Here is a 25738-nt window from a genome sequence, read left to right as displayed (position 1 = left end):
GATGTTAGCTTCATAAAATGAGTTAGGTAGTGATCCATTTTTTTCAATGTTTTGAAAGAGTTTGAGTAAGATTGGTGTCAGTTCTTTCTGGAAAGTTTGGCAGAATTCCCCTGTGAAGCCATCTGGCCCTGGGCATTTATTTGTGGGAAGATTTTTGATGACTGATTGGATCTCTTTGCTTGTGATGGGTTGGTTGAGGTCTTCTATTTCTTCTCTGGTCAGTCTAGGTTGTTCATATGTTTCCAGGAAATTGTCCATTTCTTCTACATTATCCAGTTTGTTGCCATACAGTTGTTCATAATATCCTCTTATAATTTTTTTAATTTCTTCAGGATCTGCAGTTATGTCACCTTTTTCATTCATTATTTTGTTTATATGGGTCTTCTCTCTTTTTGATTTTGTCAGTCTACCTAGGGGCTTGTCAATCTTGTTGATCTTCTCAAAGAACCAACTTTTGGTGATATTTATCCTCTCTATTGTTTTTTTGTTCTCTATGTCATTTATTTCTGCTTTAATCCTTGTTATTTCTTTTCTTGTACTTGGTTTGGGATTGGTTTGCTGTTCATTTTCTAGCTTCTTCAGTTGATCCATTAGTTCTTTGATTTTGGCTCTTTCTTCCTTTTTAATATATGCGTTTAGTGCTATAAATTTCCCCCTTAGCACTGCTTTTGCTGCATCCCATAGGTTTTGGTATGTTGTGTTCTCATTTTCATTCGTCTCTATATATTTAGCAATTTCTCTTGCTATTTCTTCTTTAACCCACTGATTGTTTAGGAGTGTGTTGTTTAACCTCCAGGTATTTGTGAATTTTCTAAGTCTCTGATGGTTATTGACTTCTAATTGTATTCCATTGTGGTCAGAGAATGTGCTTTGAATAATTTCAGTCTTTTTAAATTTATTGAGGCTTGTTTTTTTTTTTTTTTTTTTTTTTTTTTTTTTTTTTTTTAAATCATCATTTTATTGAGATATATTCACATACCACGCAGTCATACAAAACAAATTGTACTTTCGATTGTTTACAGTACCATTACATAGTTGTACATTCATCACCTAAATCAATCCCTGACACCTTCATTAGCACACACACAAAAATAACAAGAATAATAATTAGAGTGAAAAAGAGCAATTGAAGTAAAAAAGAACACTGGGTACCTTTGTCTGTCTGTTTCCCTCCCCTACTTTTCTACACATCCATCCATAAACTAGACAAAGTGGTGTTTGGTCCTTATGGCTTTCCCAATCCCATTGTCACCCCTCATAAGCTACATTTTTATACAACTGTCTTCGAGATTCATGGGTTCTGGGTTGTAGTTTGATAGTTTCAGGTATCCACCACCAGCTACCCCAATTCTTTAGAACCTAAAAAGGGTTGTCTAAAGTGTGCATAAGAGTGCCCACCAGAGTGACCTCTCGGCTCCTTTTGGAATCTCTCTGCCACTGAAGCTTATTTCATTTCCTTTCACATCCCCCTTTTGGTCAAGAAGATGTTCTCCGTCCCACGGTGCCAGGTCTACATTCCTCCCTGGGAGTCATATTCCACGTTGCCAGGGAGATTCACTTCCCTGGGTGTCTGATCCCACGTAGGGGGGAGGGCAGTGATTTCACCTTTCAAGTTGGCTTAGCCAGAGAGAGAGGGCCACATCTGAGCAACAAAGAGGCATTCAGGAGGAGACTCTTAGGCACAAATACAGGGAGGCCTAGCCTCTCCTTTGCAGCAACCGTCTTCCCAAGGGTAAAACTTATGGTAGAGGGCTCAACCCATCAAACCACCAGTCCCCTATGTCTGTGGTCATGTTAGCAACCATGGAGGTGGGGTAGGCGAATACCCCTGCATTCTCCACAGGCTCCTCAAGGGGGCACTACATCTTTTTTTTTTTTTTTTTTCCCCTTGTTTGTCTTTTTTCTTTTTTTTTTTTTTTTTTTTTTTTTTAACTTTCCCTTCTTTTTTCAAATCACCTGTATGAAAAAAAAAGTTAAAAAGAAAACAAACATACAATAAAACAGCATTTCAAAGAGACCATAGCAAGGGAGTAAGAAAAAGACAACTAACCTAAGATAACTGCTTAACTTCCAACATGTTCCTACTTTACCCCAAGAAAGTTACATAATATAGCAACATTTCAGTGAACTTGTTCCTACTACAACCATCAGAAATTAACAGACCATAGTCATTTCTGGGCATCCCCAGAACGTTAAATAGCTTATCTGTTCTTCCTGGATTATTGTTCCCCCTTCCTTAATTGCTCTCTACTGCTAGTTCCCCTACATTCTACATTATAAACCATTTGTTTTACATTTTTCAAAGTTCACATTAGTGGTAGCATATAATATTTCTCTTTTTGTGCCTGGCTTATTTCGCTCAGCATTATGTCTTCAAGGTTCATCCATGTTGTCATATGTTTCACCAGATCGTTCCTTCTTACTGCCGCGTAGTATTCCATCGTGTGTATATACCACATTTTATTTATCCACTCATCTGTTGAAGGACATTTGAGTTGTTTCCATCTCTTGGCAATTGTGAATAATGCTGCTATGAACATTGGCGTGCAGATATCTGTTCGTGTCACTGCTTTCCGATCTTCCGGGTATATACCGAGAAGTGCAATCGCTGGATCGAATGGTAGCTCTATATCTAGTTTTCTAAGGAACTGCCAGACTGACTTCCAGAGTGGCTGAACCATTATACAGTCCCACCAACAATGAATAAGAGTTCCAATTTCTCCACATCCCCTCCAGCATTTGTAGTTTCCTGTTTGTTTAATGGCAGCCATTCTAATCGGTGTTAGATGGTATCTCATTGTGGTCTTAATTTGCATCTCTCTAATAGCTAGTGAAGCTGAACATTTTTTCATGTGTTTCTTGGCCATTTGTATTTCCTCTTCAGAGAACTGTCTTTTCATATCTTTTGCCCATTTTATAATTGGGCTGTCTGTACTATTGTCATTGAGTTGTAGGATTTCTTTGTATATGCAAGATATCAGTCTTTTGTCAGATACATGGTTTCCAAAAATTTTTTCCCATTGAGTTGGCTGCCTCTTTACCTTTTTGAGAAATTCCTTTGAGGTGCAGAAACTTCTAAGCTTGAGGAGTTCCCATTTATCTCTTTTCTCTTTTGTTGCTTGTGCTTTGGGTGTAAAGTCTAGGAAGTGGCCTCCTAATACAAGGTCTTGAAGATGTTTTCCTACATTATCTTCTAGGAGTTTTATGGTACTTTCTTTTATATTGAGATCTTTGGTCCATTTTGAGTTAATTTTTGTGTAGGGGGTGAGGTAGGGGTCCTCTTTCATTCTTTTGGATATGGATATCCAACTCTCCCAGCCCCATTTGTTGAAAAGACCATTATGACTCAGTTCGGTGACTTTGGGGGCCTTATCAAAGATCAGTCGGCCATAGATCTGAGGGTCTATCTCTGAATTCTCAATTCGATTCCATTGATCTATATGTCTATCTTTGTGCCAGTACCATGCTGTTTTGGCAACTGTGGCTTTATAATAAGCTTCAAAGTCAGGGAGTGTAAGTCCTCCCACTTCGTTTTTCTTTTTTAGAGTGTCTTTAGCAATTCGAGGCATCTTCCCTTTCCAAATAAATTTGATAACTAGCTTTTCCAAGTCTGCAAAGTAGGTTGTTGGAATTTTGATTGGGATTGCATTGAATCTGTAGATGAGTTTGGGTAGAATTGACATCTTAATGACATTTAGCCTTCCTATCCATGAACATGGAATATTTTTCCATCTTTTAAGGTCCCCTTCTATTTCTTTTAGTAGAGTTATGTAGTTTTCTTTGTATAGGTCTTTTACATCTTTGGTTAAGTTTATTCCTAGGTACTTGATTTTTTAGTTGCTATTGAAAATGGTATCTTTTTCTTGAGTGTCTCTTCAGTTTGTTCATTTCTAGCATATAGAAACATTACTGACTTATGTGCATTAATCTTGTATCCCGCTACTTTGCTAAATTTGTTTATTAGCTCTAGTAGGTGTATCGTTGATTTCTCAGGGTTTTCTAGATATAAGATCATATCATCTGCAAACAATGACAGTTTTACTTCTTCTTTTCCAATTTGGATGCCTTTTATTTCTTTGTCTTGCCGGATTGCCCTGGCTAGCACTTCCAGCACAATGTTGAATAACAGTGGTGACAGCGGGCATCCTTGTCTTGTTCCTGATCTTAGAGGGAAGGCTTTCAGTCTCTCACCATTGAGTACTATGCTGGCTGTGGGTTTTTCATATATGCTCTTTATCATGTTGAGGAAGTTTCCTTCAATTCCTACCTTTTGAAGTGTTTTTATCAAAAAGGGATGTTGGATTTTGTCAAATGCTTTTTCAGCATCTATTGAGATGATCAATTGATTTTTCCCTTTCGAGTTTTTAATGTGTTGTAATACATTGATTGTTTTTCTTATGTTGAACCATCCTTGCATGCCTGGAATGAACCCCACTTGGTCATGGTGTATGATTTTTTTAATGTGTCTTTGGATTCGATTTGCAAGTATTTGTTGAGGATTTTTGCATCTATATTCATTAGGGAGATTGGCCGGTAGTTTTCCTTTTTTGTAGCATCTTTGCCTGGTTTTGGTATTAGATTGATGTTAGCTTCATAAAATGAGTTAGGTAGTGATCCATTTTTTTCAATGTTTTGAAAGAGTTTGAGTAAGATTGGTGTCAGTTCTTTCTGGAAAGTTTGGTAGAATTCCCCTGTGAAGCCATCTGGCCCTGGGCATTTATTTGTGGGAAGATTTTTGATGACTGATTGGATCTCTTTGCTTGTGATGGGTTGGTTGAGGTCTTCTATTTCTTCTCTGGTCAGTCTAGGTTGTTCATATGTTTCCAGGAAATTGTCCATTTCTTCTACATTATCCAGTTTGTTGCCATACAGTTGTTCATAATATCCTCTTATAATTTTTTTAATTTCTTCAGGATCTGCAGTTATGTCACCTTTTTCATTCATTATTTTGTTTATATGGGTCTTCTCTCTTTTTGATTTTGTCAGTCTACCTAGGGGCTTGTCAATCTTGTTGATCTTCTCAAAGAACCAACTTTTGGTGATATTTATCCTCTCTATTGTTTTTTTGTTCTCTATGTCATTTATTTCTGCTTTAATCCTTGTTATTTCTTTTCTTGTACTTGGTTTGGGATTGGTTTGCTGTTCATTTTCTAGCTTCTTCAGTTGATCCATTAGTTCTTTGATTTTGGCTCTTTCTTCCTTTTAATATATGCGTTTAGTGCTATAAATTTCCCCCTTAGCACTGCTTTTGCTGCATCCCATAGGTTTTGGTATGTTGTGTTCTCATTTTCATTCGTCTCTATATATTTAGCAATTTCTCTTGCTATTTCTTCTTTAACCCACTGATTGTTTAGGAGTGTGTTGTTTAACCTCCAGGTATTTGTGAATTTTCTAAGTCTCTGATGGTTATTGACTTCTAATTGTATTCCATTGTGGTCAGAGAATGTGCTTTGAATAATTTCAGTCTTTTTAAATTTATTGAGGCTTGTTTTTTTTTTTTTTTTTTTTTTTTTTTTTTTTTTTTTTTTAATCATCATTTTATTGAGATATATTCACATACCACGCAGTCATACAAAACAAATTGTACTTTCGATTGTTTACAGTACCATTACATAGTTGTACATTCATCACCTAAATCAATCCCTGACACCTTCATTAGCACACACACAAAAATAACAAGAATAATAATTAGAGTGAAAAAGAGCAATTGAAGTAAAAAAGAACACTGGGTACCTTTATCTGTCTGTTTGCCTTCCCCTACTTTTCTACACATCCATCCATAAACTAGACAAAGTGGTAGTTTGGTCCTTATGGCATTTCCCAATCCCACTGTCACCCCTCATAAGCTACATTTTTATACAACTGTCTTCGAGATTCATGGGTTCTGGGTTGTAGTTTAATAGTTTCAGGTATCCACCACCAGCTACCCCAATTCTTTAGGAACCTAAAAATGGTTGTCTAAAGTGTGCAGTAAGAGTGCCCACCAGAGTGATCTCTCGGCTCCTTTTGGAATCTCTCTGCCACTGAAGCTTATTTCATTTCCTTTCACATCCCCCTTTTGGTCAAGAAGATGTTCTCCATCCCACGATGCCAGGGTCTACATTCCTCCCTGGGAGTCATATTCCACGTTGCCAGGGAGATTCACTTCCCTGGGTGTCTGATCCCACGTAGGGGGGAGGGCAGTGATTTCACCTTTCAAGTTGGCTTAGCCAGAGAGACAGGGCCACATCTGAGCAACAAAGAGGCATTCAGGAGGAGACTCTTAGGCACAAATACAGGGAGGCCTAGACTCTCCTTTGCAGCAACCGTCTTCCCAAGGGTAAAACTTATGGTAGAGGGCTCAACCCATCAAACCACCAGTCCCCTATGTCTGTGGTCATGTTAGCAACCATGGAGGTGGGGTAGGCGAATACCCCTGCATTCTCCACAGGCTCCTCAAGGGGGCACTACATCTTTTTTTTTTTTTTTCCCTTGTTTGTCTTTTTTCTTTTTTTTTTTTTTTTTTTAACTTTCCCTTCTTTTTTAAATCACCTGTATGAAAAAAAAAGTTAAAAAGAAAACAAACATACAATAAAAGAACATTTCAAAGAGACCATAACAAGGGAGTAAGAAAAAGACAACTAACCTAAGATAACTGCTTAACTTCCAACATGTTCCTACTTTACCCCAAGAAAGTTACATAATATAGCAACATTTCAGTGAACTTGTTCCTACTACATCCATCAGAAATTAACAGACCATAGTCATTTCTGGGCATCCCCAGAACGTTAAATAGCTTATCTGTTCTTCTTGGATTATTGTTCCCCCTTCCTTAATTGCTCTCTACTGCTAGTTCCCCTACATTCTACATTATAAACCATTTGTTTTACATTTTTCAAAGTTCACATTAGTGGTAGCATATAATATTTCTCTTTTTGTGCCTGGCTTATTTCGCTCAGCATTATGTCTTCAAGGTTCATCCATGTTGTCATATGTTTCACCAGATCGTTCCTTCTTACTGCCGCGTAGTATTCCATCGTGTGTATATACCACATTTTATTTATCCACTCATCTGTTGAAGGACATTTGAGTTGTTTCCATCTCTTGGCAATTGTGAATAATGCTGCTATGAACATTGGCGTGCAGATATCTGTTCGTGTCACTGCTTTCCGATCTTCCGGGTATATACCGAGAAGTGCAATCGCTGGATCGAATGGTAGCTCTATATCTAGTTTTCTAAGGAACTGCCAGACTGACTTCCAGAGTGGCTGAACCATTATACAGTCCCACCAACAATGAATAAGAGTTCCAATTTCTCCACATCCCCTCCAGCATTTGTAGTTTCCTGTTTGTTTAATGGCAGCCATTCTAATCGGTGTTAGATGGTATCTCATTGTGGTCTTAATTTGCATCTCTCTAATAGCTAGTGAAGCTGAACATTTTTTCATGTGTTTCTTGGCCATTTGTATTTCCTCTTCAGAGAACTGTCTTTTCATATCTTTTGCCCATTTTATAATTGGGCTGTCTGTACTATTGTCATTGAGTTGTAGGATTTCTTTGTATATGCAAGATATCAGTCTTTTGTCAGATACATGGTTTCCAAAAATTTTTTCCCATTGAGTTGGCTGCCTCTTTACCTTTTTGAGAAATTCCTTTGAGGTGCAGAAACTTCTAAGCTTGAGGAGTTCCCATTTATCTCTTTTCTCTTTTGTTGCTTGTGCTTTGGGTGTAAAGTCTAGGAAGTGGCCTCCTAATACAAGGTCTTGAAGATGTTTTCCTACATTATCTTCTAGGAGTTTTATGGTACTTTCTTTTATATTGAGATCTTTGGTCCATTTTGAGTTAATTTTTGTGTAGGGGGTGAGGTAGGGGTCCTCTTTCATTCTTTTGGATATGGATATCCAACTCTCCCAGCCCCATTTGTTGAAAAGACCATTATGACTCAGTTCGGTGACTTTGGGGGCCTTATCAAAGATCAGTCGGCCATAGATCTGAGGGTCTATCTCTGAATTCTCAATTCGATTCCATTGATCTATATGTCTATCTTTGTGCCAGTACCATGCTGTTTTGGCAACTGTGGCTTTATAATAAGCTTCAAAGTCAGGGAGTGTAAGTCCTCCCACTTCGTTTTTCTTTTTTAGAGTGTCTTTAGCAATTCGAGGCATCTTCCCTTTCCAAATAAATTTGATAACTAGCTTTTCCAAGTCTGCAAAGTAGGTTGTTGGAATTTTGATTGGGATTGCATTGAATCTGTAGATGAGTTTGGGTAGAATTGACATCTTAATGACATTTAGCCTTCCTATCCATGAACATGGAATATTTTTCCATCTTTTAAGGTCCCCTTCTATTTCTTTTAGTAGAGTTATTTAGTTTTCTTTGTATAGGTCTTTTACATCTTTGGTTAAGTTTATTCCTAGGTACTTGATTTTTTTAGTTGCTATTGAAAATGGTATCTTTTTCTTGAGTGTCTCTTCAGTTTGTTCATTTCTAGCATATAGAAACATTACTGACTTATGTGCATTAATCTTGTATCCCGCTACTTTGCTAAATTTGTTTATTAGCTCTAGTAGGTGTATCGTTGATTTCTCAGGGTTTTCTAGATATAAGATCATATCATCTGCAAACAATGACAGTTTTACTTCTTCTTTTCCAATTTGGATGCCTTTTATTTCTTTGTCTTGCCGGATTGCCCTGGCTAGCACTTCCAGCACAATGTTGAATAACAGTGGTGACAGCGGGCATCCTTGTCTTGTTCCTGATCTTAGAGGGAAGGCTTTCAGTCTCTCACCATTGAGTACTATGCTGGCTGTGGGTTTTTCATATATGCTCTTTATCATGTTGAGGAAGTTTCCTTCAATTCCTACCTTTTGAAGTGTTTTTATCAAAAAGGGATGTTGGATTTTGTCAAATGCTTTTTCAGCATCTATTGAGATGATCAATTGATTTTTCCCTTTCGAGTTTTTAATGTGTTGTAATACATTGATTGTTTTTCTTATGTTGAACCATCCTTGCATGCCTGGAATGAACCCCACTTGGTCATGGTGTATGATTTTTTTAATGTGTCTTTGGATTCGATTTGCAAGTATTTGTTGAGGATTTTTGCATCTATATTCATTAGGGAGATTGGCCGGTAGTTTTCCTTTTTTGTAGCATCTTTGCCTGGTTTTGGTATTAGATTGATGTTAGCTTCATAAAATGAGTTAGGTAGTGATCCATTTTTTTCAATGTTTTGAAAGAGTTTGAGTAAGATTGGTGTCAGTTCTTTCTGGAAAGTTTGGTAGAATTCCCCTGTGAAGCCATCTGGCCCTGGGCATTTATTTGTGGGAAGATTTTTGATGACTGATTGGATCTCTTTGCTTGTGATGGGTTGGTTGAGGTCTTCTATTTCTTCTCTGGTCAGTCTAGGTTGTTCATATGTTTCCAGGAAATTGTCCATTTCTTCTACATTATCCAGTTTGTTGCCATACAGTTGTTCATAATATCCTCTTATAATTTTTTTAATTTCTTCAGGATCTGCAGTTATGTCACCTTTTTCATTCATTATTTTGTTTATATGGGTCTTCTCTCTTTTTGATTTTGTCAGTCTACCTAGGGGCTTGTCAATCTTGTTGATCTTCTCAAAGAACCAACTTTTGGTGATATTTATCCTCTCTATTGTTTTTTTGTTCTCTATGTCATTTATTTCTGCTTTAATCCTTGTTATTTCTTTTCTTGTACTTGGTTTGGGATTGGTTTGCTGTTCATTTTCTAGCTTCTTCAGTTGATCCATTAGTTCTTTGATTTTGGCTCTTTCTTCCTTTTTAATATATGCGTTTAGTGCTATAAATTTCCCCCTTAGCACTGCTTTTGCTGCATCCCATAGGTTTTGGTATGTTGTGTTCTCATTTTCATTCGTCTCTATATATTTAGCAATTTCTCTTGCTATTTCTTCTTTAACCCACTGATTGTTTAGGAGTGTGTTGTTTAACCTCCAGGTATTTGTGAATTTTCTAAGTCTCTGATGGTTATTGACTTCTAATTGTATTCCATTGTGGTCAGAGAATGTGCTTTGAATAATTTCAGTCTTTTTAAATTTATTGAGGCTTGTTTTATGTCCCAGCATATGATCTATTCTGGAGAAAGTTCCGTGAGCACTAGAAAAGTATGTGTATCCTGGTGATTTGGGATGTAATGTCCTGTATATGTCTGTTAAATCTAATTCATTTATCAGATTGTTTAGGTTTTCAATTTCCTTATTGGTCTTCTGTCTGGTTGATCTATCTATAGGAGAGAGTGATCTGTTGAAGTCTCCCACAATTATTGTGGAAACATCAATTGCTTCCTTTAGTTTTGCCAGTGTTTCTTTCATGTATTTTGTGGCACCTTGATTGGGTGCATAGACATTTACGATTGTTATTTCTTCTTGCTGAATTGCCCCTTTTATTAGTATGTAGTGGCCTTCTTTGTCTCTCAAAACATCCCTGCATTTGAAGTCTATTTTATCTGAGATTAATATTGCTACACCTGCTTTCTTTTGGCTGTAGCTTGCATGAAATATTTTTTTCCATCCTTTCACTTTCAGTTTCTTTGTGTCCCTGTGTCTAAGATGAGTCTCTTGTATGCAACATATTGATGGTTCATTCTTTTTGATCCATTCTGCGAATCTATATCTTTTAATTGGGGAGTTTAATCCATTTACATTCAACGTTAAAACCGTGAAGGCATTTCTTGAATCGGCCATCTTATCCTTTGGATTATGTTTGCCATATTTTTCCCTCTCTCTATTAATATCCTTTATTGTACCCAAACCGAATCTCTTTAGTACTGAACCTTTCTCCAAGTCTCTCTGTCCTGTCTTTGTTTCTCTGTCTGTAGGGCTCCCTTTAGTATCTCCAGTAGGGCAGGTCTCTTGTTAGCAAATTCTCTCAGCATTTCTTTGTCTGTGAAAAATTTAAGCTCTCCCTCAAATTTGAAGGAGAGCTTTGCTGGATAAAGTATTCTTGGCTGGAAATTCCTCTCACTCAGAATTTTAAATATATCGTGCCACTGCCTTCTTGCCTCCATGGTGGCTGCTGAGTAGTCACTACTTAGTCTTATGCTGTTTCCTTTGTATGTGGTGAATTGCTTTTCTCTTGCTGCTTTCAGAACTTGCTCCTTCTCTTCTATGTTTGACAGTGTGATCAGTATATGTCTCGGAGTGGGTTTTTTTGGATTTATTCTATTTGGAGTTCGCTGAGCATTTATGATTTGTGTATTTATGTTGTTTAGAAGATTTGGGAAGTTTTCCCCAACAATTTCTTTGAATACTCTTCCTAGACCTTTACCCTTTTCTTCCCCTTCTGGGACACCAATGAGTCTTATATTCAGACGTTTCATATTATCTATCATATCCCTGAGGTCCATTTCGAGTTTTTCAATTTTTTCCCCCATTCTTTCTTTTATGCTTTCATTTTCCATTCTGTCATCTTCCAGGTCACTGATTCGTTGTTCAACTTCCTCTAGTCTTGTACTATGAGTGTCCAGAATCTTTTTAATTTGGTCAACAGTTTCTTTAATTTCCATAAGATCATCCATTTTTTTATTTAGTCTTGCAATGTCTTCTTTATGCTCTTCTAGGGTCTTCTTGATTTCCTTCATATCCCGTACTATGGTCTCATTGTTCATCTTTAGTTCTTTGAGTAGCTGGTCTAGGTGCTGTGTCTCTTCTGGTCTTTTGATTTGGGTGCTTGGGCTTGGGTTATCCATATCGTCTGGTTTTTTCATATGCTTTATAATTTTCTGTTGTTTTTGGCCTCGTGGCATTTGCTGAACTTGATAGGGTTCTTTTAGGGTTTGTAGACCAGTTGAAGTCCTTATCTCTAATTTATCAGATCTAGAGCTTCGTGGAGTACACTTTCTCTAACTAACCAGCAGGTGGCGTCCACGAGCCACCTGTTCTCCACAAGCCAGATCTCCCCTGCTTAGCCTTTTTGGTGAGTGGGGGAGTGAGTCTTGTGGGTCCCAATTGGTGTACCAAGCTTGCGTGTGTAGTTGGTGTTGCCTGCCCTGTATGTGGGGCGTGTTTCTGGGCAGTCGGGGAGGGGGGGTGGCCCTAACAATCAAATCTCCCTGATGATCCTAGAGTTTTAAAGCTGCTGCAATAGTCTAATCCTTCAGTTCAGTCCTGCCACAGTTTGTCTCTGCCACTGACCCACAAGTCTTTGGTATTGGCGTATGGCTCCTGAGACTTGCAAGTGGGCCCCTCTTCCAGGCCGTGCACCCCGGGTCCTCTGTTGAGGGATGACTGTGCTATGTCACAGGTGAGTGCCGTCCCCCCAGGGCAGTTCTGGGCTGCTGGGCTGTGTAGGGAGGCTCCCAGTCTGCTCAAATGATGGCTGAATGGGGCTTTGTTAATTCACACTGCTCCACCTTCCCAGCTCTGGGACATTCAGCTGAGGTTGCAGGGAAGGCTAATGTCCACGCCCAGTTTTGTGGTGTGTGCCTGTTATTTGAAGCACTTCCGTCACACTGGGTTGTCTGGGGCAGCTCTGGGCTATGGGGCTGGCGATGGGTAGGAGTGTTTCCTGTCCACCAGGATGGTGGCTGTGAGCGGACACCCCCCTTTTCTTGGGAAGTTGTGTTGTTTAGTGAATTTTCTCAGCCACTGGATTATTGCCTTTTGTCTCAGAGCTCTCTTAGTTCTGCTCTTGACTTGCCGTGCCCAAATTGCAATTCTTTGAAGCTTTCTGTATTGAGCTTCTTAGAGTAATTGTTTTAGAAAAAGCAAAAAGGATTTAAAAAAAAAAAAAAAAAAAAAAAACGGCCCTCCTCAGAGATCTAATGGGTTATTGAAATGCTAATAGACAAAGCAACCAGGGCCATTAAGGAAAGGTGCACAGGGCAGAGAGATCAGCTTTGCTTCGGGATTTTCATATGCGCCTCAAGGCCTGAGCTCCGCCCTTCCCCCCTCTGCGTTCACCAGAACTCCAAAAATCCTCCGCTTTTATTTTGGAGTTTTTCGTGTTGTTTTTTTTCTATGCCTGTCTCCTCTCTGCTGGGCTGGCTGCTCTCAGAGTCTCTGGTGTCTGGTCTCAGTCTATCTATGGTTGGAGTTTGAATCAGTAGAATGAGTTTCCGATAAGAGCAGCCACTGCAATTCTCCCTTCTCCTTCCCGGAGCTGACAGCCCCTCCTCCCCCGGGACTGAGCCTGGCAGGGAGGGGCGCGGGTCCCCTGGCCGCAAAAACTTACAGATTTCGCTGATCTCAGCAGTTCCACGTTTTCATGAGTGTTGTATGAAGTATGCCCAAAGTCAGATTGCTCTGTGGTGTCCAGTCCACGCAGTTCCTGGTTTTTTACCTACTTTCCTGGAGGAGTAGCTAAAACTTACAGCTCACCAGTCTGCCATCTTGCCCCGCCTCCAAAAGTAAGGATTTATTTCTGCCATTTAGTTATTTGTTTTCTGTTTATCTTACAATTACTCCATTGTTGCCTTACTGCATTTAGTTGCTCTTTTGTACTATTCTATTTAGATTTTCTTTTATTCTTTTCTCCAATATTTTAGTTTTTTTTGTGATTAACTTTGTAATTACAATGAGAATCTTTAATTAATAACAACCTAATTTGAATAGTGCCACCTAATTTCAGTATTATGCAAACTCTGTACTCGAAATTATCTTTTTCTCTCCCTTTATATTGTCCTTTTCAGGTTCCATGTTTATACATACTATGTCCATTAAAATAGATTTTAAATGTTATTTTATACATTTGGCAGTAAAGTCATATAGAGGGCTAAAGCACTTACAAACCCAAAGTACAATAATACAGGACTTTATATTTACCTATGTAGTTATTCTTTATTTCTTCTTATGGCTTTGAATTACTGTCCTATGTAGTTAACATTTCCCATGTGTTAATTCTTTTGTGTAGGTCCATATTGCCACCTGGTATCATTTTCTTTCTGCCTAAAATACTTCCTTTAGCATTTCTTATAGTGCAGGTTTGCTAGTGATTAATTCCTTCAGCTTTTGTATGTCTAAAATAGTCTTTATTTTGTCTTTGTTTCTGAAAGATATTTTTTCTGGCATAGAATTCTAGGTTGATAGTTTGCTTTTGGGTTTGTCTCTCCCCCCACTGTCTCTCCCCCCACCATACCCCCCATTTAATCCTTGAAAGATGTTGCTCCACTGAATTTTGACTTGCATTATTTCCAACAAGAAATTTGCTGTCATCCTTTGTTCCTTTGTTGCTTTAGACATAGCATGACTTTTATTCCCCTTTAGTTGCTTTTAAGATGTTCTATTTGTTTCTGCTTCTGGGCAATTTGATTATAATGTGCCTTAGTGGAGTTTTGTTCATGTTTCTTGCACTTGGAGTTCAGTGAGCCTCTTGGATTTGGAAAATTTTGACTATTATTTCTTTAAATGTTCTTAGGTGTTAGGCTCTTGAAGTTGTTGCTCAATTTACCAATACTCTTTTTTTTATTGTGGTTGTTTTGTTTTATTTTGTTTCTCCTTGTGTTTCATTTTGGATATTTTGTATCACTATGCCTTCATGTTCACTGATCTTTTCTACTTCTATGTCTAATCTGTCATTAATCCCATCCAGGGTATTTTTATCTAAACATTGTAGTTTTTAATTTCTAAAAGTTCAATTTGGGTCTGTTTTATATCCCCAATGCCTCTATTTAACATATTCAATCTATGGCCTAGGTTTTAGAACAGATGGAATACAGTTACAATAACTGTTTCATGTCCTTGTCTGCTAATTCTAACATTTGTGTAGGTTTTATGTTGGTTCTTATTGCTTTTTTCTTCAATATATGTCATATTTTCCTACTTCTGTGCAAGCCTAGTGATTTTTTTTATTTGATGCCAGACATTGTAATTTTCCTTTGTTTGGTGCTACATATCTTTTATATTCCTAAAATTTACTTGAGCTTTATTCTGGATGAAGCTAAGATACCTGGAAACAATTTTATCCTTTCAGATCTAGCTTTTAAGACTTTTTAAGTAGGTCCACAGAGTAGCCTTTCGTCTAGAGCTCATTATTCCCTCCTAATGAGGCAGGACCTTTCTGAGTACCCAACATCCCATGAATCATGAGATTATATGGTCTGGCTTGTTACACTTTTCTCTAATTATTTTGGGTGTTTCTTTTTCTTGCCTCCTGCAGTTTCACCACACATACACACTAATCAGTACTTCACTGAATATTTGAGATCCCTCTGCATATCTCCAGAATTCTTCTCTGTGTAACGTTTCTTCTATAGTACTCTGCATTGCAAATTCTAGCCACCCTTCTTTTCCTGGACTCTCAGCTCCATTTCCTCAATTAGGGAGTCCACTAGTCTCTGCCTGAGTTTCTCCTCTGTACACTCTGGCCTGGAAACTCTCTCAAAGCGGTAAGCTAGAGCAATCATAGGACTCACTTCATTTATTTCCCATCTCTTGGGGATCACTGTCCTTCTTTGCCTGATGTCCAATGCCATGACAACTGTTGTTTCATGTATTCTGTCTATTTTTTTTAGTGTTTGAAGTGGGAGGTTAAATCTAGTCCCTGTTACTCCATGTTGGCTGGAGACCAATAATATTCTTTAATTTGTTTTGTTTTAATCTAGGACCCAATTAAAGATCAGTCACTGCATGTCATGTTGTTGTTGGCTTCAAACTAAAACATTTTCCCTATTTATCTTTTTTTTTCTTTTTTTCTTTTTTTTTTTTTTTTTTTTGGTCTTCCATGACATTGATATTTTTGAGAGTCAGTATAGTTGTCTTATAAATTGTCTCACAGTCTGGCTTTATCTGTTTTCTCCTTATTGGATACAGTTAAACATGTTGGGAAGTATACTACATGAGTGATGTTGTGTCCTTTCTATTTCATTACTTCAGGGAGCCCAAAATGATGTTTGATTACTTAAGGTGATATCTTCCAGTCTCTCAATTATAAGATTATTTTTCCCTACATAATTAATAAATAATCTGTGGTGTGATACTTTGAGATCAGTGAAAATCCTATTCTCAAACAACTTTTCACCCAGTTGTGCATCAGTGATAATACCTGCCTGAATGTATTACTACCTGGATGGCTGCAAAATGGTACTTTTCTAATTTTAATAGTCCTTGTATATTTATTAGCTGGGATTCTTCCAAAATAGGAGCTCTTCACCCCCTTTTCTTTTTGAGTATCTTTATGAATTCATGATTCATCTTTAATTAATTATACCATATTATCATCACCATTCTTTTGAATGCTTAAATTGCCCAGGTTTGGTCAATGAGATCTCTGTTATCTCTGTTATTGTTTAACCACATAATGTGGATTAAGGTAAGCTAAGCTGATTTTTATGCCCATAATAATTTTTAATATTTACCCCTCGCAACCAGGAATTTACAAAAGGACTCCAGAAGTTGGAAGCTTAGTCAGACTTTTCTTAGATGTCTACCTCCTTCCTTGTATTGACAGGAAATACCTCTGTATTAAACTATAGATCAATGTCACCCAATTCTAGTCCCTACCTCCTTTATTCTAAGCAGAGCATTCCCACTTCCATTCTTACCCTTCTGTTGTGCACCTCTGTCCTCTTTCCTATTTATTTACCACATGTTCAAGATCAGCAGTTTGCCAACTGGTCCCCACCCAGCTGTCCAGGCTGTAGACCAAGAACTCCTTTCTTCTCAGCCCTGTGGCCTGGGCCTGCCACTTCTACCTACTCAAGGAACCCTTTTACCATTAGTTTAATTCTCCATGTTTCTGTTTTTAGGATTTTACCTAGTCGAATGGCCTGCTGCCTCTGCCAATTTAAAAATAATATTGAGGTTATCTGCAAGACAGTCAAACTGCATTGTGATGTTGAATGTATGACAAACACAACACGTTGTGGTGAGTGAACTGCCTGATGATAAACTTTTAAACTAAGGACGTAAATGCTTTATTTTTATTAATTCATGCATTCAGAGCTTGTTCTAGTTTGCCAATGCTGCAGAATGCAAAACACCAGAGACGGATTGGCTTTTATTAAAAGAGGGTTTATTTGGCTACACAGTTACAGTCCCAAGGCCACAAAGCATCCAAGGTAACACATCAGCAATCGGGTACCTTCACTGGAGGATGGCCAATGGTGTCCAGAAGACCTCTGCTAGCTAGGAAGGCAGCTGGTGTCTGCTCCAAAGCTCTGGCCTCAAAATGGCTTTCTCCCAGGACATTCCTCTCTAGCAAGCTTGCTCCTCTTCAAAACATCACTCACAGCTGCACTCAGTTCCCTCTCTTTGAGTCAGCTTATTTATATACCTCCACTGATCAAGGCCCACCCTGAATGGGCAGGGCCATGCCTCCATGGGAACATCTCATCAGAATCATCACCCACAGCTGGGTGGGGCACATTCCAAGCAAATCTAACCAGCACCAAAACGTCTGCCCCACAAGACTACAAGGACAATGGCATTTGGAGAACACAATACATTCAAACCGGCACATTCCATGCCCTGGACCCCAAAATGACATTATCTTTCCAAATACAAAATACATTCATTCCATCACAATATCACAAAAACTTAAATCATTTCAGTAACAAAAGTTAAGTACAAGATCCCTTCAAAATCAATTATAGGCATGGCCAGTCCTAAGGCATAATTTTTCTTTAGCTGTGGATCTGTGAACTTAGAACAAGTTATGTGCTCCCAATATACAAAGGAGGGACATTCATAGGATAAACATTTCCATTGCCATAAGGAGAAACAGTAAGGAAAACAGGGTTAACAGGAGCAAAACAGTTCCTAAAACCCGCAGGACAAACTCCATTAGATTTCAAAGTCTGAGAGTCATTTACAGAACAATGTTGCATCCTTGGGGCTTGAGAGAGCGGGAGTCTAACGCTTCCTAAGTGCCTTTGTGGCAGCCCTTTTCTCTCCAAATGCTTGGGTGAGTGCTCCAACATACCCACACATTGGGGAGACCACCTTCTCGGGCCCACCCTCCTCAAACATCGGGACAGCTCCCGGATTCCCTTCCATCTCCGGGGCACACGCTCAACCCCTTCAGCACAGTGTGGTGGCAGCCAGGCTCTCCCCAATTCCCTGGGAATGTGCTCCACCCTCTTTGGGGCTTGGGGTGGCAGGACATTTCCTGAGCATTGAGGCGGAAGGTCCGCCCTCAACCTCCAGGGCAAACTCACCCTTTCCATGCATGTGGGCTGCTCTGCTCTCCCAGCCCGAGACCTCCTGACTCCAGACCTCAACCTCCATGGCTCTGTCTTTGAAGAGATTTTTCCTTTAATTTTTTCCTTGTCTGTCTCCTCCAGTCCAGACCGGCAATGGCTCTGTCTATAAAGATCTCGCAAAAATTCTGTTGGCTTTGCATGAAGCACACAGGGGTCAAAGCCATTAGACAATAGGACTTTCCACAAATCCTTTCTGGATAATTCCATCTCCAATCTTGGCTTGTACTGAAATGGTGGCTGGGTTCCATGTTTGGTTACATCCTTATGTTGGGCTATAGCTTCAGGGATTCCACCCCCTGGAAGCTCGTAATTTTCCAAGCAATCAGCTTCTGGTCTCTTTGAACCCAAGAGTTCAGTTCTAAGTTTATCTCTTTCTGCTCGCATTTTACTATAAGCTGCAAGGAGAAGCCAGGGTACCTCCTCCACATGTAGTCTGGAGATCTCCTCAGCTAAGTATTCCAGGTTGTTGCTTTCAAATTCTTCCTTCCGACACCAGGACTCAATTTTGCCAAATTCTGTGCCACTTTAAAACAAGGATCGCCTTTCTTCCAATTTGCAACAACAGATTCATCATTTCTGCTCAAGTCCTCATCAGAAGTATCTTTAGACTCCATATTTCCATAAACAGTCTCTTTAAAGCAGTTTTGGCCTTTTCTATCAAGCTCCTCACAATTCTTCCAGAATCTTCCCCTTATCCATTTGAAAAGCCGTTCCAACATGTTTGGTATTTGCAAACTCAGCAGCAAAAGCACCCCACTTCTCTGGTACCAAAATCTGTTCTAGTTTGCCAATGCTGCAGAATGCAAAACACCAGAGATGGGTTGGCTTTTATAAAAAGGGGGTTTATTTGGCTACACAGTTACAGTCCCCAGGCCACAGAGCATCCAAGGTAACACCTCAGCAATCGGGTACCTTCGCTGGAGGATGGCCAATGGCGTCCAGAAGACCAATGCTAGCTAGGAAGGCAGCTGGCGTCTGCTCCAAAGCTCTGGCCTCAAAATGGCTTTCTCCCAGGACATTCCTCTCTAGCAAGCTTGCTCCTCTTCAAAACATCACTCACAGCTGCACTCAGTTCCCTCTCTTTGAGTCAGCTTATTTACATAGCTCCACTGATCAAGGCCCACCCTGAATGGGCAGGGCCATGCCTCCATGGGAACATCTCATCAGAATCATCACCCACAGCTGGGTGGGGCACATTCCAAGCAAATCTAACCAGCACTAAAACATCTGCCCCACAAGACTACAAAGACAGTGGCATTTGGGGAACACAATACATTCAAACCAGCACAGAGCTCAATTCCCAACATTTGTAAGAACTACTCTTTCTGAAGGTCAGATTCCCAGCCTGGTGAGAGTAAACTAACAATGTAACTGATCCACATGCCTAGAGGAACAAGGCAAAGGAGGGGGAGGGAGAAGGAATTAACAATAAGCCACATACTGCATACCAAGCTCTCTGCTTGGTGCTTTGCCCCCAAATGATGACTTATTCATATAGTGTGTTCCAGTTGGTAGACTGATTTCATATGTATTATGTTTCAAGTTCCCACTGCTTCATAGGACAGGATTAGATCCATTTTTTTTTTTTTTTTTTTTGCCATTTTATAAAACAGTATAAGCGATGCTGCTTTATTAAAGTTTTATTTAGAACCTCAGTTTCTGGTCCCTTAACCAGAAGCTGCTACCCAGCTTTCCTAATGGATGGGAAGGCTCTGCCATTCTTAGTGTCCAACTCTGAACTTGGTGTGAATCTTAAGCTTTTCTATTTAGGAAACACTCAGGTACTTTTAAGTGTTTTTCTATGTGTAAGGTTTATTAGCACTAATTTCATGACTTCTAAAATGTGACTTCCTTAATGTCTAGATAGCTTGAATACAATTGCCTAACAGTGATCAGGGACAAATAATAAATAATAACACCTTGCTACTTATATAAGGACAGTGTTGCTTATTTTTAAAAACATTTTCCACCAATTAAATTATTCCCTTCTTCCCCAGAGGTGGGCAGAACAGGCACTGTTAATCTCCTTTTACAGAGGAGGAAAAAACAAGACCAAGGGTGTTGAGTGCTGTAGCCTAGGACCCAGGTCTCCTGACTGCAATTTGGAGCTCTCTCCAAGCCCATGCTCCTTCTTTCCCATGATCCTCATCTTCTTTCGCCCTCACCACCACCAAAAGTACTTTCAGTTCTTCTGGAAAAAATATCAATCCGCACAATAGTATGTTTGACCTTCTTGCAGTCAAAAGCTTTGAAAGGTTCCCCAAGTAAGGGTGGAAATATTAAAAACGAAATGAACTGAAAGCAAAGTAAGCATCTAACAAAAGTTGCTTTTTCTCTTCTGCATTTCATGACCTCAAGTAATGTTCATCCAGAAATCACTATAATTCCACAGATTTATTGAACATTTCACATAGGCATGCAACCTAGCAAATTAAAAATCTCTTATACCCCCAGATCCCTGCTCAAATTTAAAGAGACAACCAGAGTGGACACAGTGTTTTTACCTGTGTAAAGCCTTCTGTTGCACGGTGTTGGATATACGGTAGCAGAGCCCAAGGGAGGGCTTTGGCTGGGTAGATGGAGAAGGGCATGTCCGGATGGGGACCTGTGAGCAGTGGGAGTGGGGCCTCTGCTTTAGGAGCTCTGTGCTTGCTCCCCCAAAGGTCTGACTTTCCTAGTGATCCTCTGTGATGGCAGCAAGAGCGTGAGCACACAGAGGAGACGGGGAGAGGAAGCCTTTCCCTCCTTCCTCAACTGAGGCAGGACAGCGTGGGGTATAGGAACATGAGGAGACATGCAGATCTGCAGAGGGTCCCGCTGTGTGGGGGAATATTTGTCTTCCATCTGTAGGCTTTTATTGAGTACTGGGCAGCTGGCCTTTGGAGACCAATAGAATAATCCTAAATGTAGTTACTAATATTTCACTCTATGGAATGTTCTGAGTTGGTAGCCACTTTTTCAGAAGATACCTTTTCCTCCTTGTGGTGTTGTCAGCCGTAGGTTTAAGTGTGGATCTATTTTTCTCCTCTCACATGGCATTCAAATGTTCGTTGACTCCTAATTTATTTGACTGGGATATGTGGACTGGGATGTGTGGACTGACAAAAAGCTGTCCCATCAGTCTATCGTTATTAAAAGTAGTCTCTTCTGTTTTGGCAGATGAGGAAGCATCTCTAGCAGATGCGGAAGGAGCGTTCATGCAGGCATTACAAGCTCGGAAGAAGAACACCAGCACTGAGCTGACTATTGAGCCAGAGAAACCAAATGCAGACCAAAATGGCGTCAGTTTGTCAACTTTCATGAATGAACAGCTCGACTTTAACGATGAAACTGATGTTATTGCTGCACTGAATTATATATTGCCTTATTTCTCAGAGGGAAAGCTAGAAGATGTAGAATCAATATTATTACCATTCATTAAACTGCTTTTGTCAAATGTACAAGAAGGAAATAATCCCCTGACTTTGAAAAACAATACAGGGAGCCTGTCTCTTAAACATGTATCCAACAATGCAACTTACCAAAATAAATTGAGGAAACTCTATTTTCTGGGAAATTTGTTAGATGCAGAAATTCAGGAAAAAATAGATGAGGTTAAAAAGAGAGAAAAAACTGCCATGCTTATGCATTCCAACTTATTAGGTACCAAATTTAAACGCCAAATCTTTCGAAAGAGATTGGATATGGCCCAGCCGTGGGAAAACAGCCTGGCAAAGATTCAGAAAGCAAGTGTAGAAAAAAAGGTGGAGACACTGAACAGAGACATCAAGGGGCTAAAGGACTTCTGGAAAATGTACTTCCAAGAAAAGGGGAAAAGGAGCATCAAGAGGAAATGGGGTGCCCAGCCGTTTGTGGAGAATACTGACAAAGAAAGCAAGCCCAGGAGGCCAACCCCAAGGGAGCTGGGACAACATCACATGGTGCGGAAGCCAAGGAAGTTAGAGGGAAACTCCTTCGATGCTGAGCCTTCATTCATAAAGGAACATAAGGCAGCAATCTCTTCTCCCCTGAAACAATACTTGATGGGCAGGCCTTCTACCTCCATCCCTCCAAGAACCCGACCTGAAGTTAGAAATAAATCGAAAGACTTATCCTACACCCTTTTTGTTTTAGAAGATGCAAATGCTAGAGTTAAAAACATGAAGGCTCCTAAACCAATCTCATATTCTAGGAATAATTACCTCTTTCCTAAAGTTCGCTCTCACGCAGTCCACAGGCCACTCAAGGCCAGACCAAGTCAAAAGTTCAGAAAGAAAGGTGCACTCAATAGACTTATGCTTGGAAAGAGACCTCCTTTCTCTGCAGTGAGGAGCCTCATAAATTCCCCTGCACAAAAGGCTTTTTCATCTTCAGGGGAACTAAGTTCTCAGGAGACTCCTTTTCCAGAAGCATTTGGTTTTTCAGAATCTCCCACAGAAAATGCTGCTCCAGAAAGTGCTAGTGTAGAAAGCACTTTTGTAGACAACGCTTATGCAGAAAACAGTACCATGATAGAAAAGTCTACACCTAAAAGTCCTGCCTTTAGGAATTCTTCCACTGCAAATTCTGCTATGACTGGAGGCAACTTAATGTTAATGGTTAAACGAACCAATGAAACACAATGGGAATACCATAACTTGGGCACTGACTTATCCTCCAAGCCCAAAGGCTCCACTCTGCGTTTCCTCCCATCCCCGGGTGATAAATTTGAAACTCAGCTAAACCAGCAGCTACGGTCTCTCATCCCTAACAACGATGTGAGAAGGCTCATTTCTCATGTTATCCGGACTTTGAAAATGGACTGCTCTGAGCCCCGTGTTCAACTGGCCTGTGCAAAGCTCATCTCCAGAACAGGCCTCCTGATGAAGCTTCTCAGTGAGCAGCAGGAAGTAAAGGTGTCCAAGGCAGAGTGGGATACAGACCAGTGGAAAACTGAGAACTACATCAATGAGAGCACAGAAGTCCAGAGTGAACAAAAAGAGCAAGGGTCCAGGGAGGTGAGGATAAGTGCAGAAACATGGGACCTGGACTTTTCCATCAGAGTTTAGGACATGCAATTAGAGCACCCAAGCAGGAAGCCCAGGGGCTCCTGGTCCATGCCTTGTCTTAGCTATGTAACTTTGACCAAGACCATGAACCTCTCACTTTGCTTATTTTGAGAATGGCACCACTATTCCTAGAGTGGATGAGAAGAGGACCCAACACACAAACAAATTATAGAAGAGTGCTTAATAATATTAACACATTCGATTTGGTATGCTCTTTAAAAACCTGTAGATTACACTCACCTGGTAGAATGGGGTTTAGAAGCTGAATAGTTAGCTTCTGTCCTTTCCATTGCTTTGTTTAAAAAAAAAAATTGTTCTTTCTTTTTTTTTAGCTCACAAAGGAGGTTCCAGGATATGGCTATAACAACAAACTCATCTTGGCAATAGCTGTCACTGTGGTAGTGATGATTTTGATTATAATTTTCTGTCTCATTGAGGTAAGGACAATTAATTCAGGTTTCCAGAATACATCCTGTCTTTATAATCGATTTAGAACTCACAAACCAAAAATTAAGGCACTTTCCCACCTACTATACTTGACATTCCTTTTTAGTCACAAGGACTGAGATACACTTTGTTACTTTATAGTATTGCAAAGGAATTTTTAAAAGAACCCCACTCCCAGGAGATCTCTTGGGAACTAAAACCAAGATAACAAGCTGTTAGACTAATTTTGGAAGTTAAGTTTAAGAAGGTCAGAATTGACATGACAGTAACATTTCTTCAACCTAAAACTGTCAGTGATTTGATGAATTCACAGTCACTGTCATTCCATCACTGACTTCTTTCCTTGTTGTCTGAAATGATGAGAGGCAAAGTAATTTCCACTTTTGTGGAGCTATCAATCACCCTGGGGAGATAGGACACAGCAAAAAGATAAAAGTGTTATCTCACAGATCTGTTAGATTTATTTAGTATCTTTCTTCTCCAGTGTGTAAGCCATTGTCTAAATAGGTTAAGTTAAAATGTTGCAGCTAAATTTGTGCATCAGGCCACTCTAACTCGTGTAGCCTATTCCTTTTGTTCAATTAAATAAGGGTTTATTAATTTTCCCAATAGGTGGGTACTAGCATATAAAAAGAGTGATTCAATACCATAATTACATGGAACTTTGAATAGGAAGTGAGGTCTGGTAGGTTTGTACAGGTTGGTGTGAAATTCCAATACATCCCAAAGTAATTTGGGCAGAGAATGACGATATATTTGCAGGGAACCCTGGGAAACTGGGGAAGAACGCAGAAATGTTGGACTTCCTCACCTGGGTTGTTACTGGTGTTCTCACAGATGTTGAGGACTGACAGTTTGGTAGGATGAGCCCTTAATCTTGGGATGTGCCCTTGAAGCTTGTTGCTGCAAAGGAAAGGCTGAGCCTGCTTATAATTGTGCCTGAGAATCTCTCCCAGACAATCTCTTTGTTGCTCAGATGTGGCCCTCTCTCTCTAACCCCACACAGCAGGTGAGCTCACTGCCCTCCCCCTTACATGGGACTTGACTCCCAGGGGTATAAATCTTCCTGGCAATATGGGACGTGGCTCCTGGGGATGAGCCTGGAGACAGCATTGTGGGATTGAGAAAATCTTCTTGACCGAAAAGGAGAAGTGAAATGAAACAAAACAAAGTTTCAGTGGCTGAGAGATTTCAAATGAAGTCGAGTGGTCACTCTGGAGGGCATTCTTACGTGTTACATAGATACCCCTTTTTAGTTTTTAGTGTATTGGAATACCTAGAAGGAAATACTTGAAACTGTCAAACTGCAACTCAGTAGTCTTGATTCTTGAAGACGATTGCATAAGTATGTGGCTTACATGGTGTGACTGTGTGATTGTGAAAACCTCATGGCTCACACTCCGTTTGTCCAGTGTATGGACAGATGAGTGGGAAATTAGAGACAAAAACTAACGAGAAATAGGGTGGGATGGGGGTATGGAATGTTTTGGGTGTTCTTTCTTACTTTTATTTATTTATTTATTTATTTATTTATTTTTTGGAGTAAGAAAAATGTTCAAAAGTTGATTCTGGTGATGAATGCACAATTAAATGATGGTACTGTGAATAGTTGATGTACATTGTGGAGGATTGTAGGGTGTGTGAATATATCTCAATAAAACTGTATTTTAAAAAAAAAGAGTGATTTAATAAACTGGCAATCTTCACCCTACCATACCAATCCCACCTAATTTACCTTACATACCTTTTCCACTATCATGGCAGCCCTACATGCCAGCCAAAGCAGCCCCTCATTATACCCCAGTCATACCACACCCATTCCAACTTTCATCTGTGCTTTTGCCCATCTAAAATTCCATTATTTCTCTCTGTCTGTCAAAGTCCCATCTATCTGACAAAAGCCAACTCAAGTCCGTCTTTCCCCATGAAGCCGTCACTGAATGCTCCTGGGCCTAGTCCATCTGTGAGATCTGTCACCGTGTCTTGGGGACCATAGCAAAGCATTCCCCCTCCACTGAGAACTTAAAAATGTGGTGAACAGTTTTTAAAAGCACAGCTAACCAAGAGGGAACACATGATGGAGCAGAGGAGAGCTGCAGAAGGACCACATG

General features: G+C 39.7%; 1 protein-coding gene across 1 annotated transcript in view; it reads left to right on the top strand.

Moving 5' to 3' along the window:
• LOC119514500 (leucine-rich repeat-containing protein 37A2-like) overlaps window positions 1–25738 on the top strand; it is a 67645-nt gene that overhangs the window by 30873 nt on the left and 11034 nt on the right. Inside the window, exons 5-7 of the mRNA XM_037810301.1 lie at window positions 16699–16817; window positions 21313–23129; window positions 23513–23617. Coding sequence (XP_037666229.1) covers window positions 16699–16817; window positions 21313–23129; window positions 23513–23617 — 2041 coding nt within the window. The remainder of the gene's footprint in view (window positions 1–16698; window positions 16818–21312; window positions 23130–23512; window positions 23618–25738) is intronic.

The sequence above is a fragment of the Choloepus didactylus genome, chromosome 18, assembly GCF_015220235.1.
Source record: "Choloepus didactylus isolate mChoDid1 chromosome 18, mChoDid1.pri, whole genome shotgun sequence".
Lineage (NCBI taxonomy): Eukaryota > Metazoa > Chordata > Mammalia > Pilosa > Megalonychidae > Choloepus > Choloepus didactylus.
The sequence above is the reverse complement of the archived record's forward strand: the minus strand, read 5'-3'. Positions and strand labels throughout refer to the sequence as shown.